General features: G+C 45.2%; 1 protein-coding gene across 3 annotated transcripts in view; it reads right to left on the minus strand.

Moving 5' to 3' along the window:
- The window catches only part of HMGCS1 (3-hydroxy-3-methylglutaryl-CoA synthase 1), a 35920-nt gene that overhangs the window by 10905 nt on the left and 10321 nt on the right, over positions 1-14694 (minus strand). The window contains exons 1-5 of one of the 3 annotated variants that reach the window (XM_084833164.1): positions 10386-10441; positions 5805-5896; positions 3277-3734; positions 737-862; positions 38-202 (exon numbers count right to left, since the gene is read on the minus strand). In XM_084833164.1, coding sequence (XP_084689290.1) covers positions 38-202; positions 737-862; positions 3277-3724 — 739 coding nt within the window. In that variant the 5' untranslated portion in view covers positions 3725-3734; positions 5805-5896; positions 10386-10441. Of the gene's footprint in view, positions 1-37; positions 203-736; positions 863-3276; positions 3735-5804; positions 5897-10385; positions 10442-14694 lie in introns of those variants that run through there. The other 2 variants (XM_084833162.1, XM_084833163.1) reach the window with 2 other exon arrangements.

Here is a 14694-nt window from a genome sequence, read left to right on the forward strand (position 1 = left end):
CTTTGGTTCTGCAACAGTATTGTTTAGCAAGACATACCTTTCTGCCACTGAGCACAGATTTTCTTGCGGTAGACTGTGTAGCAGCGATCTAATGCACTGAGGTAACATTGTATGGACAATTTCCCATCAACCATAGGATACTCAGATACCATATCAGGTTTATAGAAGTCGTAGGCATGCTGCATGTGGGTCCCACGCAATCCTAAGGAAAGAAGTCAGACTTGATGGAGATGCTGCACTGAAGTCTCCTAATAAGTTGCTTTTCCTGTCTTAAGATGCCACTTGGCAGAACCACAGATTAAACCAAGGGGGTGGGAAGTGGTGAAGAAGGCGAGAGTGCTTCCACTTTTGAATACGGCCCAGAGAAAGTTAGAATACTAGAACACTCAGCAGTAAGAAGACCTATTTTTTTAGTCATTTTTTAGCCAAATGCACTGGCCCTGATGATAATGCAGCCAGCTTACTTGCACAAATTGCTGTTTTATACTAGCAATTTACTTGTGTGAATTTACTTGTGTGAGCAGTTTACTTGTGTGAGAAGTGGAAGAGTGAACATATGCAAGATCCTGGTTTTGATAGTGTGAACAGGAAAGTTTTGTATGATTTCCCTTAACAGATGGAAAAGGGCAATCTAGCACTAGTTTGCTCTCGTGGCATCTTGTAAGCAAGCATAGAATGCTCATGCAAGCCCTATGAGCAGTATTTATTCTGAAGCCAGCATAGACAGGAAACAGACCTCTCTCAAAAATAAGAGGTGCATTTGGACCCACAAGCATAGCGACAGCACCAGCTCCTCCAGTTGGCCTGGCATTTCCAGTGGCATACACAGCGATGTCTCCAGCAACAACAAGTGCATAACGCCCTGCAAGACACAAGCAAAGACTGAAAAGACTGCATCGAGGCTACTAGAATTGTCAGCAGCAACAATGCCAGCTACGTTGGCCTGCACATGTGCATGGAAGCAGTCCCACTGAATTCGGTGGGGCTTCTGAGTTTGACCTGTATGCTGATTCTCAATCTCAATCTGCAGATCAATCAGCCATTAATTAACACACCCAGCCCTTCAAACAGGGGTGTTGAACCTCTTTCAGCCAAATTCAGTGTCGGAGAAGCTCTCAGGGCAAAAGGTCTGGGGCAAAGGCAAAAGGGGTTGTTGGTCAAAATACCAAAAATATCAGCATATTTTATCTTAAAGCTCTGACTGCCTTGGAAGAGGCGTTTCAACCTTTTAGAATGGAAAAGAAACGTGCAAGATTGGCACTTGGGGGAAAGAGGGTGGGATTGGGACCCCGGATGGCCCAGAATTGGCCTGAGGTTCGACACCCCTGACTTAAAGCTTACAAAGTACTTCATATGCTTGTGTTTACACACATCCTGTTATGCACATCATTATTTTGTAGATAAGGAACAAATATGTGGGCCTTTCCTGATGGCACCTGTTGGAGTAGCCAGCAAATAATACAAGAAGGAACATTCAAGGAAAAAAAGGTTCCAAGTAGCACAAGGGCTTAGTGCTGCACTTACTGATTCAGTCAGTGCCACCCATGCTCTGATTCCACCAGCCTGTTTGTGCTGCAACCATCCGTTTGAGGATCAGCACAGTCGCCACACAGTTTGCAGGTTACCAACATTAATAAAAGACCTCCAAATGAAACCAGCTTGGGACACCAGGGTTTCCTATGGGTACTCAATGAGCCCACAATGCAGCGAAGACTTGAACCCAGGTCTACAGCCAACATTTTATTTTTCAAACCAAATGGATTCCTAAAATGCATGTCCATTTTCCTTCAGTTGCTACAGTTCAAAGTTACAGATAAGTGCTATGCTGGTTCAGTACAAAGAGATTATTAAAAGATTTATTGGGGCATGAGCTCTTTCTCATAGGCACTGGCCCATGTTGTGGTATTTCTGCAAAATCTTACACCATAATCTGACAAAGCTGGCCACTGCCTCTGGAAGGGAGCACATGCCATAGCAAACTTGTTAGCTGCAGAGGTACACAGCCCTTTGCCTTTTTACTCCTGTTAGGGCACAATCCTATGAGGATAGTTGGCCGCCTCCAAGCTCAGAGGCAGCCAACTATCCAATGGCGGGTGGACAGAGCATGGAGGAGATCCTCTCCTCCATGCTCCAGCTGCCTTGCAACTGCAGCTAGACAGCCAATTTCAAGCGGGGGGCCAGACAGCACATAGGAAGCATCATAACGGCACTTCCATGGTCTCTTCCCCTCCCGACCCCAGGAATACCCCCTTCTTGCCTGCTCTGTGCTGCTCGTACAAGCGCGGAGCTGGGGACGAACTGTGCCGCCTATAAGGAAGCTGGGGAGGCAGCAGGGAGTCAGGTTTCTGGGAACAGTCCCCAGAAACCAAAAAAATTTATGGCCGTCTAGACGCTGTCTAGAGGCTATAGGATTGTGCCCTTAGGATAGCTTATTTTTGCAAAATCAGCCATGAAACCAATGAGCACAGCACAACATTTAATTGTTACCAAATCCCACTGAAATCAATGGGACTTCAATGTCAGGATTATGTTCCCATTCCAGAGTTGGGAATGTGACTAACTCATGACTACCTTTTTGCTGGATTGTAGTTAATAACTTCTAAATCCCACGTGCCTATATGCCACGATACCAGTGTGCATTCCCTGTCTAACCTACCTCTGATGTCTCTAGGAATACTAGAAAGGTTACTTTCTGTATCTCATTACCTATTTTAGAAGGACAACATTTGATCATCAGATTCAGAGTAGTGCCTAAGTCAGCAACTCATTTTTAGTAGGATCCTTATTTGTAATTGATTAGAAGCTGAAGAGAGAGCAATATTAGCTCCACAGATAGACTCACACTCATACCAGGCAAGACATAGGCAAGGGCTCTTTTTTCCTCTCCCTGGTTTCAACAGCAGCAGCAGGTTTTGGCAGAGGTCTCTCCTTATGCACTTCCATTACTCCCATTTCCCATCTTTCAGCTTGTGTGTGGGAATCGACAGCTGAGGTACACATGGGGAGAACTCAGCCAAATATACTGTTGCTGTTCATGCTGGAGAACTGGGTGTTCCAGAGTCTTTTACCTGCTCTGTCTTGACTTGCATGAGAGATAACTACCAGGGTGCATTATGGAGGCCCTTGGAAACTGCAGGCAACAAAGACTGACCCCAGAAGCCAGACTGAGCCACTGGGACACCAGTTGCCCATCTGTGTTGGTTGTGATTTACCATCCTTACTTTTTACTTTTGCAAGTTCTCAGGAATGTTGCTTGTTTGAGATAATTGAACTCACCATCCCAGGAACTGGATTCCACCCAGTTAATAGCATTGAAGAGTGCAGCAGTGCCTCCATAGCATGCATTGGTTGTATCGATACCTTCCACATCTGTGTTACCAGAGTCTTCAAAAAGCTGCATCAGGACAGTCTTTACAGATTTAGATTTGTCGATGATTGTCTCTGTTCCAACTTCAAGTCTCCCAATGCAGTTGTAAGAGAGACTGTTCCTCTCCATAAGCTTCTGGACTGCAGTGAGGCAGAGCGAATTGATATCCTCCCTATCTGAGCAGAAGCCCATCTTGGACTGGCCCAAGCCAATGGTGTATTTCCCTATATCCACACCATCAAATTTCTCTAACTCTGCCTGGTCAACATACTGGGAAGGAAAATAGATCTCCAGTGCAACGATTCCCACATCTTTAGGCCAACAGGCTTCAGCATTCACAGGAAGAGATCCAGGCATGGTGGTGTAGCTAAAAGAAAAGAAGTTACAGGTGCTTAATTGAATAGAGATAAGGTAAGTATGCAGCTTGATCCTATGCATATTTACTTAGGTGCTTGCAGCAGCGAGTTCAGTGGGGCTTATATCTGTTCATAGGGTTTAAGTATTTTGACAATGTTTCTCTACTCGCTGTTAATCCAACAGTTGACATGGCAACTGTCAAAAAAGCAGACTACCTTCGGCTATTCCAAGTAGACACAGGTGTGTGCATTTGGGATAGTTGGGTGGGGGGAGAGAAAGAAGACAAAAAATGGAATCTGACAACAGCAGCACAGATTGTGTGACTGTAGTTTTGCCCACACCACTGAGTGATGTGATTGCAGGGCTGTTAAAAAGGCAAAGACTACAGCTGTTGGAAGTAGCTCTAGACACATTTAGACCAACAGCCATGCGGACAGAACTGGGTTTGGGACCTTGTAGCATAGCCTCAGTTGAAATTAACTGGGAACATCCCCACCAACATCTGTCTCTTTGACTGGCTTTACATGTAGGAAAGGAAAAGATTTCCCCCCCGTACCTGACTAGTACAGGCCAACCTTCCCCAACCTGGTGCCTTCCAGATGTGTTGGATTACAACTCCCATCATCCCCAGCCAGCAGGGCCATCTGGAAGGCACCAGATTGGGGAAGGCTAGTATAGACCATTGTTAACTCACACTATAAGTCTATACACATCTACACTGAAAGAACACTTTGCAGGCAAACATAACTGTTCTGTTCAGAAGATCTCTCATGTCAGTCCCCAACTATTTTAGTCAAGAAGCTAGTCATCCGGGTGGGAACAATACTGCATATTGACTGATAACACAGATTTTCCACCCTGTAGCAAGTGGCCACACCTTCTGGTCAGGAAAGACATTTCAGGTTTATTTTTTTAAAATAGTCCCCCATCAAGCATCTTGCTATAGCACTGAAGAGGGTTTGCTTTCCTCTGCACTTCATATAAGACAGCCTTCCCCAACCTGGTGCCCTCCAGATGTGTTGGACTACAACCCCTAGCATCTGGGAGATTCTACCATGCTGGAACTTGTAGCCCAACACATCTGGAGGGCACCAGGTTTGGGAAGTTTAAGAGATTTTTGGTTAACCTCAATATATTATTGACTGGCAGTTGTTTCCAGAATAAAGAAGAGATAGCAACCATCTACTGGAGGAATGGGGAAAATGAAGGCTTGCATTTGCTCCTTAAACTAGAAAAGGAATCTAAAGCTGTTCCTTTGCAATGAACTAGTGCGAAGGAGCCTTTTGGACTTGAACCAGTGTGCAGACAGCAATTGAAAGCCACCTTGCATCTGCATGAGCATGGATTTCATTTTTCTCCCAACTGTGAAGCTGGGTGGCAGGGGGAAAATGCCAAAAAATCTCCCATATGAATATATGAAGTTGCCTCATACCCAGTCAGACTATCATTCCACATAGCCAATACTGTCTGCTCCAACTGCTCTCCAAGTTCTGTAACAGAGGTCTTTCCCAGCCCTACTACTCAGAGTCTTTGAACTGAGAATGCTAGGAGTTAAGTTTCCTTGGATATAGACAAAAAGGAGAGATAGATTTATGTACCATCAGCATTCTGGTTGCACTGAACTCCAGACAACCTCTCCCAGCAGTTTCATTACTGGGCTAGTAATGGTCTGACTCAGTATAAAGCAGCTTCCTGTGTTCCTATGCAAGGATCAGATACCATGGAGGACAAAACAGAACCTTGAGGAACACTATAGGACAAGGGTGGGCAACTTTATGGCCTGCAACACCCATCCTCATCACTGGCTGTGGTGGCTAGCACTGATGGGTGTTGTAGGCCAAACCACCTGGAAGAAAACAATACACAAATTGTGTTACGCTGAATACACAAAGATCTATCATGTATCTGGATGCAGGGGACATTGCAGGGGTGGGTTTGTATGCATGTTCATAACCCCCGCTCCCCACACAGCTGTATGTGTGTGCAAACTCCTGCACAGACCTAGTACATCAAGACAGCCTTCATAGTTAATGATGGCTATGACAGAAACAAAGCAATACAAGGTCAGGAAATGGAGCACCTGTAAAACCAACAGAGTCATGTGGCTGTTGACTGCAGCATTAATTTCTTCTTGGCTAGCAGCTCACCAGATCATCACACGTCACTCAGCAGCTAAAATATATTTGTGGATAGGTAGGTAACTTTTTGCAACATGGTAAAAATGTGTGTATTGACATGGAAACGCTATCTCAATTAGCCACGCTGGTGATAAAAATGGCTTTCAACAGAACAAAACATCTGGCTTCATCTGACAACTAGGCTGAAACCTCTCCTATCAATTAAGGGTCTGCTCACAGTGACTCATACATTCCTTAACTGCCATAGTTCAAGCTTACTAGTCCTGAGGAACAAACAAGAACAACTTCAAGCATCAGCTTGGTTGCTCACCTGTGACTGCAGAATGCCCGGACAGCTCTTAGCTCTTACAAATCTCCACTGAACAACAGTCTGAAAAATTCAGGCTGCTCAACAGAAATAGTTCTTAAAGCCTGAGGGAGGCCTTTCCAAGGAGGTTGTTACTCCTGCCAAATTCAACAGTCTCCCTTGGGCCAAAAGACAGAACACCACTCTATTTAATCTTCTAAAATGTTCTTTCTTCATGGTTCTACATGTCCTAATCTCACCCTTATCCACCCCCGTCATTCCCTTTGCACTGCTTGCCTCCAAACCACAGGCAAGAGTGACTGCCAAGCAAACAATTTGCCATTGCCATGCTTACATTTGGGAGAGTCATACAGTGGTTTTCTGACTAGGGAAGGACGCAAAACAACAGTTTGAAAGCTGCTACTCTCAGGGACAAGAGGTGACCATGGCCACCTGCCAAAGATCACAATGCAGAAATTAACACAGTATGTTCCTTACTGCCAAAGGGTCACTTTAAGTGTCTGAGTCTTGGCCCAACAGTGGGACAGCAGTTTTGTTTTATTGCTGGCTCCTGCAGGGAAAGCATTTATCGCTGTCACCAACAAATGCACACATATACACAAGAAACCCTACAGCAGCCTTCCCTAACCTGATGTACTTCTGATGTTTGAGACTACAACCCCAAGCATTCCTGACGTTTGACCATTCTAGCTGGGGCTAATGGGTGTTGCAGTCCAAAAGAGTTGGAAAGTCCCAGGTTGAGGAAGGATGCTCTATAGCAATGGCTTTTGCCTTCTTAGGAATAACAGTGGAGAAAAAAAGCCTACACAGAGTAGACCAAACTGAAAATGTTTAAATCGATAGCCCATATGAGAACTCACAACATACCCCACTTTAAAAGGGAAAAAAAGCATTGTTTGTCCACACAAACAGATCACTCAATGATTATCAACTGAATTAATGTTCCATACGCTAAGGGAGCAATCCTATGGCCACTAGACAGCAGCTAGACAGCCATAGAATATCAGGTTTTTCGGGAACTGACCTTGGAGCCCACGTTCCGAGGTCGGTTCCCAGAGAACCGACCTTTGCACACTTCCGCGCTGCCTCCAAGGCAGCACAGAACAGCCCTGTCCTCCATGCTCGCAAGAGGAGCACGGAGTGGCCAAAAAGGGGTTTCCGGGGCAGGCAGAAATGCCTGTACAACACATCCAATGTGTCGTACAGCAGCCTCCTCCCCCACTCAGCCCTCCCGCAGCTAGACAGCCGCAATCGGCTCTCTAGTTGAAAATGCAGGGCAGGAGAAGCGCGAAGGGAACAATCCCTTTTGTGCTTCTCCTGGCCGCCTATGTGAATAGGATTGCGCCCTAAATCTAGCCCTAAACAACAGAAACCCATTTAAACAAGATGTGTATCCAAATACTGCAGCAGCCTTGCCAATTTTAATAGCCCCACAATTCTGGCAGAAGGCACAAAAGTGTGACACCGGCAATCATTTGCAATGTACACTCTAAAAACAAGACAACCACCTACATTACTAGAAGAAGAGTAACATAGGGGGATACTGGTACATAACAGACAGAGGGTGAAGCCTTCCTACACTGCTGTGGAAACCTTCATCAGTTGAATATTGGTCTGTCAACTGTTAAAAAGGTTATAGGAGTATTATCGGAGAAGAGTAGGTAGCAACCTTACATGAAGGACATATGGAAAGTGTAGGAAGCATCGCATATAGACTCTGTAGCCACAAACCTATGCTCACTGACATAGGAATAAGTCCCAGCTGAGCACAGCGGGGCTAAAGCATGTGCTTTGCCTGTATGCAGATTGTCATGGATTTTAGGAAATAGCTGACTTTGCTTTACTGTACATGATGGGAAGACTGAAACAATGCTAACCCACTTCTCTTAAAACAATATAAGATGCCCTATTATGAAATGCAAATGCTAAATATCAATGACAGATTATTAAAAAATTCTAAATGTAAATAACTAAGAAGTATTGTATGAAACTGTATTAAAGAAAAGATAGAGACACAAGCGGGTTCACAATGAATTCTGGGTAACTGGCAGAACAATAATAGTTAGTATGACCTGGACAGTATTCACAGAGAAGATGCTGATTCAAAGCCCTATTATGTGGGCCAAAAGTTTATCTGAGTAATGAAAAAGTACGAGACTGTTTAATTCCAGGTCACAGGTGTACTTAAAAGTTTTTGCTTTAAATACACCTTTGCTTTAAGTACACCAATTAATGAGCAAAAAATACTGTGCAAGATATACACATAAAAAAGCTTGATACATAGATGTCTAGAAAAATTTATAGACTAATGCTGAATCGGCAAATTTGGGGTAAAGAGTTATCTTCTCAAAGATATAATTCAAAATTGATCTTATCTAGCCTAAAAGGCATACGTGTAAAGTTTTTTATGTATGTTCCAAAGTTTTAAGAATGTTTAATAACTATGAAATAAGACCGTGAGCCCTAATTTATGGGATAGTAGATAATATCTGTTGTGAGGTCATTCCTATACAAACAGTATAAATATGTGCTGGTTTTACAATATGGGAGCTTCTTCTTAGAAGCTCATCATGCCTGTATACCTGTCAATTGAATAGGGAACTTGGTACTTAGAATAAGATCTCCCACTTTAAGCTATTAAGATTTTAAGCTATTAAGGATCTTTAGCAAAACTCTATTTAACAACAAAAATGTTCTGTCATTATATGCAAGTTCTATTCTTATGTGATGTTATAAGCATATTTGTAATAAAAAGAAAATATGGATCAAAAAAGATTTTCCTGTACTAATTCTTGTTAGTACAAAACCTAGACTGCAACCCACAAAACAATCTTAGGTATACACTTTGTTTAGAAGTATTTAATCTTCTATTAGGTAGTAAACAGATAGCTAAATGCTCTCAAAGTACTGAACTACAGACAGATAGCTCAAACACATTCCCTATATAATAACAAGTGGCACCGAATGTGGATAGTGGGGGAATCTATGATCCATTGTGAGAACTAAGAGTGCAACCTTTTAAATCTTAACCCTCTCAAGATAAACTTGAGTTAATAAGGGCTTATCTAATACTAAAAGGTAAAAGGATAACCTCATGCTTTATAATATATACTTGGAATTTTAATCTATAGAGACTGATATTCCTAGTCATATTTGTAGGATGCATTTTCTTGATTTTGCATCCACCAGTGCTACAATAGCATGTAGTACATGCAAAAAAATCTATTCTGCCTGCAAACATTCTAGCATAAAAGCAGGGTGGAATGCAGCAGCCAGCCATAAATCTGACACTGCAACTGGAAGTAATGCAGCCAACTTGTTAAGAGAGAGAACTGTGTTCAGAACAAAAAGGATTTAAATGTGAAGAGCCCACCGTTTTTAACTCACATTGATTCAACTAGTTGCTCCAGTCCTGCTGAGCACTAGCTACCACAATTCTCAATATAATATGAGGTCAGTTTTAAGTTCCATTCCAACTGACCCTAAACATATTGCAGTTTCACTAACCAAGCATACTGCTGCTTTAAACATGTTTTCTTTTATGCTGTCTTTATTGCGTTAATCAAGCAATAATTAGTGAACAGTCATGCACCACAAACTATGGCTTTATGTTTGACACAAGCCAACAGTGCCAATTGCTGCTAAAGAGCTGCACAGCCGAGATATTAAACGTCTGTGCATGGCTGGCCGGGGGATGCTGGGAGTTGTAGTCCAACACATCTGGACAGCACCGGCTTGGGTAAAGCTCGTGGAAGGCAGCACTGAACTAGATGGGCCAACGGTCTGACTCGGGTAAGATTCCTACGCTCCTAAAAGGGGAGTGAAAAAATGGAAGCGGAAAAAGAGTCAGGATCATATTTCCTTCGCGAAGGGAGCCCCCCGCCCCCCCCCGCCCCCCCCCGCCCTTCCACTGCCACTCGGAGGTAACCAGACGAGCCTTTGTTATGAGCGCGCGCGCGCGCACCTCCATCTCCCCTCAGCTTCAGCCTCCCCTGTGCCTCAGTTTCCCTCCCCCACCGCCATGACTGAAGGGTGGGGGAGAGGAAAGCCGCCCAGGCGGCCCCTCCCCCCCACATCCGGAGCCGTCCAAGTAAGAGCCCCGGCGCCCCTCGACGACCCCTCCACATCCCTCAGCGAGCACGGAGAGGAAGGCCGGGCCCGGCCGCCGCCGCCAGCCTGTTTGCGGGGAGCCCTCCCCCGCCCTTCGGCCACTCACAGGCAGTGGAATCCCATCACCGGCTCCGGCCTCTCCGGGAGACATCGGGGTGACCTAGCGCGCATGCGCGCGCCTCATGCCTTCCCGACTCCCAACGCCGCCGTCACCTTGAAAAGCACGAGAGCGGGCACGCGCGCCGCCCTCGCGAGGCCCCTCCCCCCGAGTTCCTTCATTCTGACGCGGGCGCAGGCCCAGCGGACCACGCCCCTTCCTCGCAACTGCGCCTTCGACGCGGCAGCCTCCGATGGAAACGGCGCTTGGGCGTTCTGCGCCCGCCTACTCTCCTCCAGCCCCCACCCCGCCCACAGAGCAAGCCGTCAGGCGCATGCGCGAGCTCCAGACTCCCGGGTCCTTAGGAAGGTTGCAAGACAAGACGGGAAACAAATCCTAACGGGGAATTAGCAGCTTCCGCCGCGAGCTACATATTCCATCCCGTTGCTGTAATGAATGACACGAGGCGGCAACGGAGGCTTTATACACGCAGGGTTTCTGCTCCTGCCTTTCCCAGCCTTGAAAAGAGACAAGTCGCCCCCCCATCGCCGTTTTACACGTAACACCGGTCGAACTCGGGTCTGCTACTCAATGCTGGCTTCTTTGCATGCGCTTCACACGTGAGGCGTACGCACTTAAAATACTTTCGGTCTAAACCCGCAAATATAACGTGTGAAGAGCCCCGTTTACTTTGCCTTGCCCTGGGGCTAATGACCTGTATCGTCAAAACGTCAGCCCGTGGCCTTCAAAGGTATCAAATGCATTTCTGGGTTCTTCCTATTTCGTGAGCTTAATACCTTATCTGCAATTGCATAAGTAGACCAGCAACTGATTATTTAAGCTGGGAGTGAAGCGTCACATGAAATCAATGAGCATTTAAGGGCACAATCCTACGGCTGGCTAGTCAGCGGCTAGATGGCCATAGGATATGTGGTTTTCTGGGAACTGACCTCGGAGCCCACACTCCAAGGTCAGTTCCTAGAGAACTGACCTTCCCCCCCCTTCAAGAGGTGCACGGGGTGGCCAAAACACGGCATTCCGGGGCAGGGAAGGCGGAAATGCTGGTACAACACATCTTATGGGTCATCTGGCAGCCTCCTCCCACGTTCCGCCTTCCCACAGCTAGACAGCCGAAATTGGCTGTCTAGCCACAAATGCAGGGCAGGAGAAGTGCGGAGGGAACAATTCTCTCAGTGCTTCTCCTGCCCTGCATTGGATAGGTGATCGCCTCCAAGTTTGGAGGCGGCCGCCTATCCCCACAGGATTGCGCCCTTAATCTATGTACCCTGCTAGTCCGTGCATTTAGTGCTTGCTTGCTTTGTAGTTGGGATTTCAAGGCAGAGCCCAGCTGACAGGATGGCAAAATTATATTAAATAAGCCTGGCATCTGACCAGGTTGCCTACAATTAGGCATCTGGAAAAACAAATTTGTTGGGCTCTGAGAGATGTCTCTCCCCACCCCTCCTGTTTGACAATATCAGAAAACTCTTAAAAAGCTTTTTGCTGATGAATGTAGTAAGCGTGGGTTAGAACTGAGAACATTAGAAAAAATTAACTTGATTACAGGTAATCTCAGATGAAGAGATAAAAGTGAGCACTTTGGGTATTACTGTGTGTGTCTGAACATGAAGTGTTGGGTTATCCTATGATAAACTGTTAAAATGCTCTAATTTATATGTATGATACACATAGTGAGTTGCATGTTACAACATTCTCTATCCAAATCCTGCTTCTGTAGCAGGTGAAAGCTTCAAAGAAATGGTCACAAACTTTACAGCAGGAAAGTGTAAATGCAGGGCTTTAAGTTTGTTTAAAAGCAATAGGGTAGGATCCAGCATTTATTTTGCCAGCTTGAGTAGCCCCTGAACAGAATTCCTGTTGGAATGCTCTCACTACCTGAAGGGAAGTTATCTTTGTTAATTCCCACCTCCCTCTGCAGCCGCTAGCACAACTGTTCCGGAGGGTCCCCCAACCCTCCATAGCAGATTTGGTGTGGGGCGGAGAGGGAATCAACGAAAATCAACTTCCACTAGTGGGATTTCCCCACTAGATTGAAGCCTCCCATGGATGGAAACATCCCTTTCGTGTGTAGGAGGCTTATACTGGATCGAACCCACTGACCTGGTTTGCATGATCAAAGCAGCCATGGTGGGCAGCAGTGTGCAAGGTGGGATTTGCATATTCAGCACCCAGCTGCAGCTTGTCAGGTGAACCTGGGGACTGTGGGTTATGAAAGGGTTGTTTAACCCTCACATAACCCATGGTCCCTGGGTTCACACAGCATGACAAGCCATGGCCAAGGACTGAATATTCAAAATAAGCCATGATGGGCTGTCTGATCACATGAACTGTCAGTATACATTTGCCTGAGAAGATAATAAACCTCTTTTTAAAAAGCCATTTTTTCCTCCCATTTTTTTTACAAGGACTGTGCTTCATTACAGAAGCTTAACCACATGACTGCATTCAAGCATGTGACTTTCACACAAAGAGCCTCTGTAGCTACCTGTTTTCACCCTTGTACTCACTTTATCTGCCTTCCAGTCAACAAACCTATGTTTCCTATTGTGCTGGGAAATGGTGCTCTAGCTACATCCTAAGAGCTAGCCAAGTTTCTGTGGGTATGCACAGTAACTTGGGGCGTTTTTAGGAGGTGGTTTACAGCACACTTGAGCAATGATAAAAGGTTGTAACACTGCTTATTAAACTCATAAAATATACACATCATACATATGTTATGTGAATATGAGCGCAATCCAGGCTGGGATAACAAAGTTGTTCGTTCAGATAGGGACACGAGAGGCATCAAGCACATTCTATTGGGCAGTGTTCACATTCTGCAGTGGTTTCTGTTGTGTACCAAAGTGGTACACTACAGCAACAAAGTACAGAAAAGCAGTGACAGTACCCATAGTCAACCCTTTGGCTACATGACAAGACTAACATTTTGAAAATGTTGTGTTAAGAAGTCCGAAGAGAAATACTGGTTCTTTTTCTGGGTTAAAGTACTTGCCTGGCTGTGAGAGATTTCAGAGCAGCAGAATGCCCCTGCTCTCCACTCAAATACACGGGCCACACTCACAAGCACGATGTGGATGCCTGATAACACAGGTGGGTAACAGGCATAATCCCTAACCCTGTTTTGAATGGATGAGTATCAGATACCTTCATAGCAGGCCTAATGTCACACGTGAGCTGCTGTTATGCATTTACTGGCTCTCCATTATGTATTGACTGATTTATCTACTGCTGCTATCATTTCAACAGTGTTCTTGATTAACTGTATTGTTTTTATAAGTTTTGCTGCCCTGGGAGTTTTGGGTGCTGAAGATGGAGGATGCAAGTTTTAACTCGGTTAATCTGGGTGGGAGGGTGCCTGCTCCTCCACTGCATGAGGATTCCCACTGGCTGGGTAAGAATCTAAACTGGGCCTCCCATCTCACAACTCTGGGAGCATTTCTTGATTCAGAAATGGGACATCTACATGTCATTTTTTATACCCGAGGGTTAAAAGTTTTTTTTAAAAAATTAGCATGATTATGCCATGTACTTTCTCCTGTGCTATAAATCACTTGTTCACTGGGGATAGGCAAGTTTTTGATGTGCCCCTGTGAATGTTTTGGTATGATGTTCATGTAGACTAAGGTATGGTCTTCATGATGCCTTAGTAGTACACCAGTTACTATTTGCAAGCCACGGGCATTTCTTGCAGCAGAAAGGGGAAAGCATGATTCATAGACGTTTACATTGCAACTGAAGAGTTTTGAATGTTTATAAATTTGTGAAAGGACTCTGTTGTGTTGTTGTTCTTACTGCTGCTGGGGAAATAGTTCCCAGCCCATCAAGTTCCAAGAGTTTGCAACCAACCCTTTTATTCCTAAGCAGAATATATGTACAGACGAGGCAAAGTCCAGTCCTTAACCACTTATGCCCAAATCACATTGTTGTTGTTTATTCATTCAGTCGCTTCTGACTCTTCGTGACTTCATGGACCAGCCCACGCCAGAGCTTCCTGTCGGCCGTCGCCATCGCCACCCCCAGCTCCCCCAAGGTCGAGTCTGTCACCTCCAGAACCAAATCACATACAATATGGGAAATATGATCAGATCTGTTGGGGGTTTTTTAATCTAAAGCAGCTGGGGCAAAAGGAGATTCTCAGATTTTGACCAGGGTAGCTGCACTGGAGGGTTTTTTAATCCTCCCTTCATGCTGTTCTCCTCAATCTAAATTCAACCTCCAGCTGCCAATAATCCCATTAGGAGGGAAAATGAGGCACCATACAGGTATCTGTATATTTTCCCCCAGCAGGGCTAATAGC

This window comes from Heloderma suspectum, chromosome 2 (genome assembly GCF_057233095.1).
Source record: "Heloderma suspectum isolate Gila_16-S chromosome 2, 16-S_ref, whole genome shotgun sequence".
NCBI lineage: Eukaryota > Metazoa > Chordata > Lepidosauria > Squamata > Helodermatidae > Heloderma > Heloderma suspectum.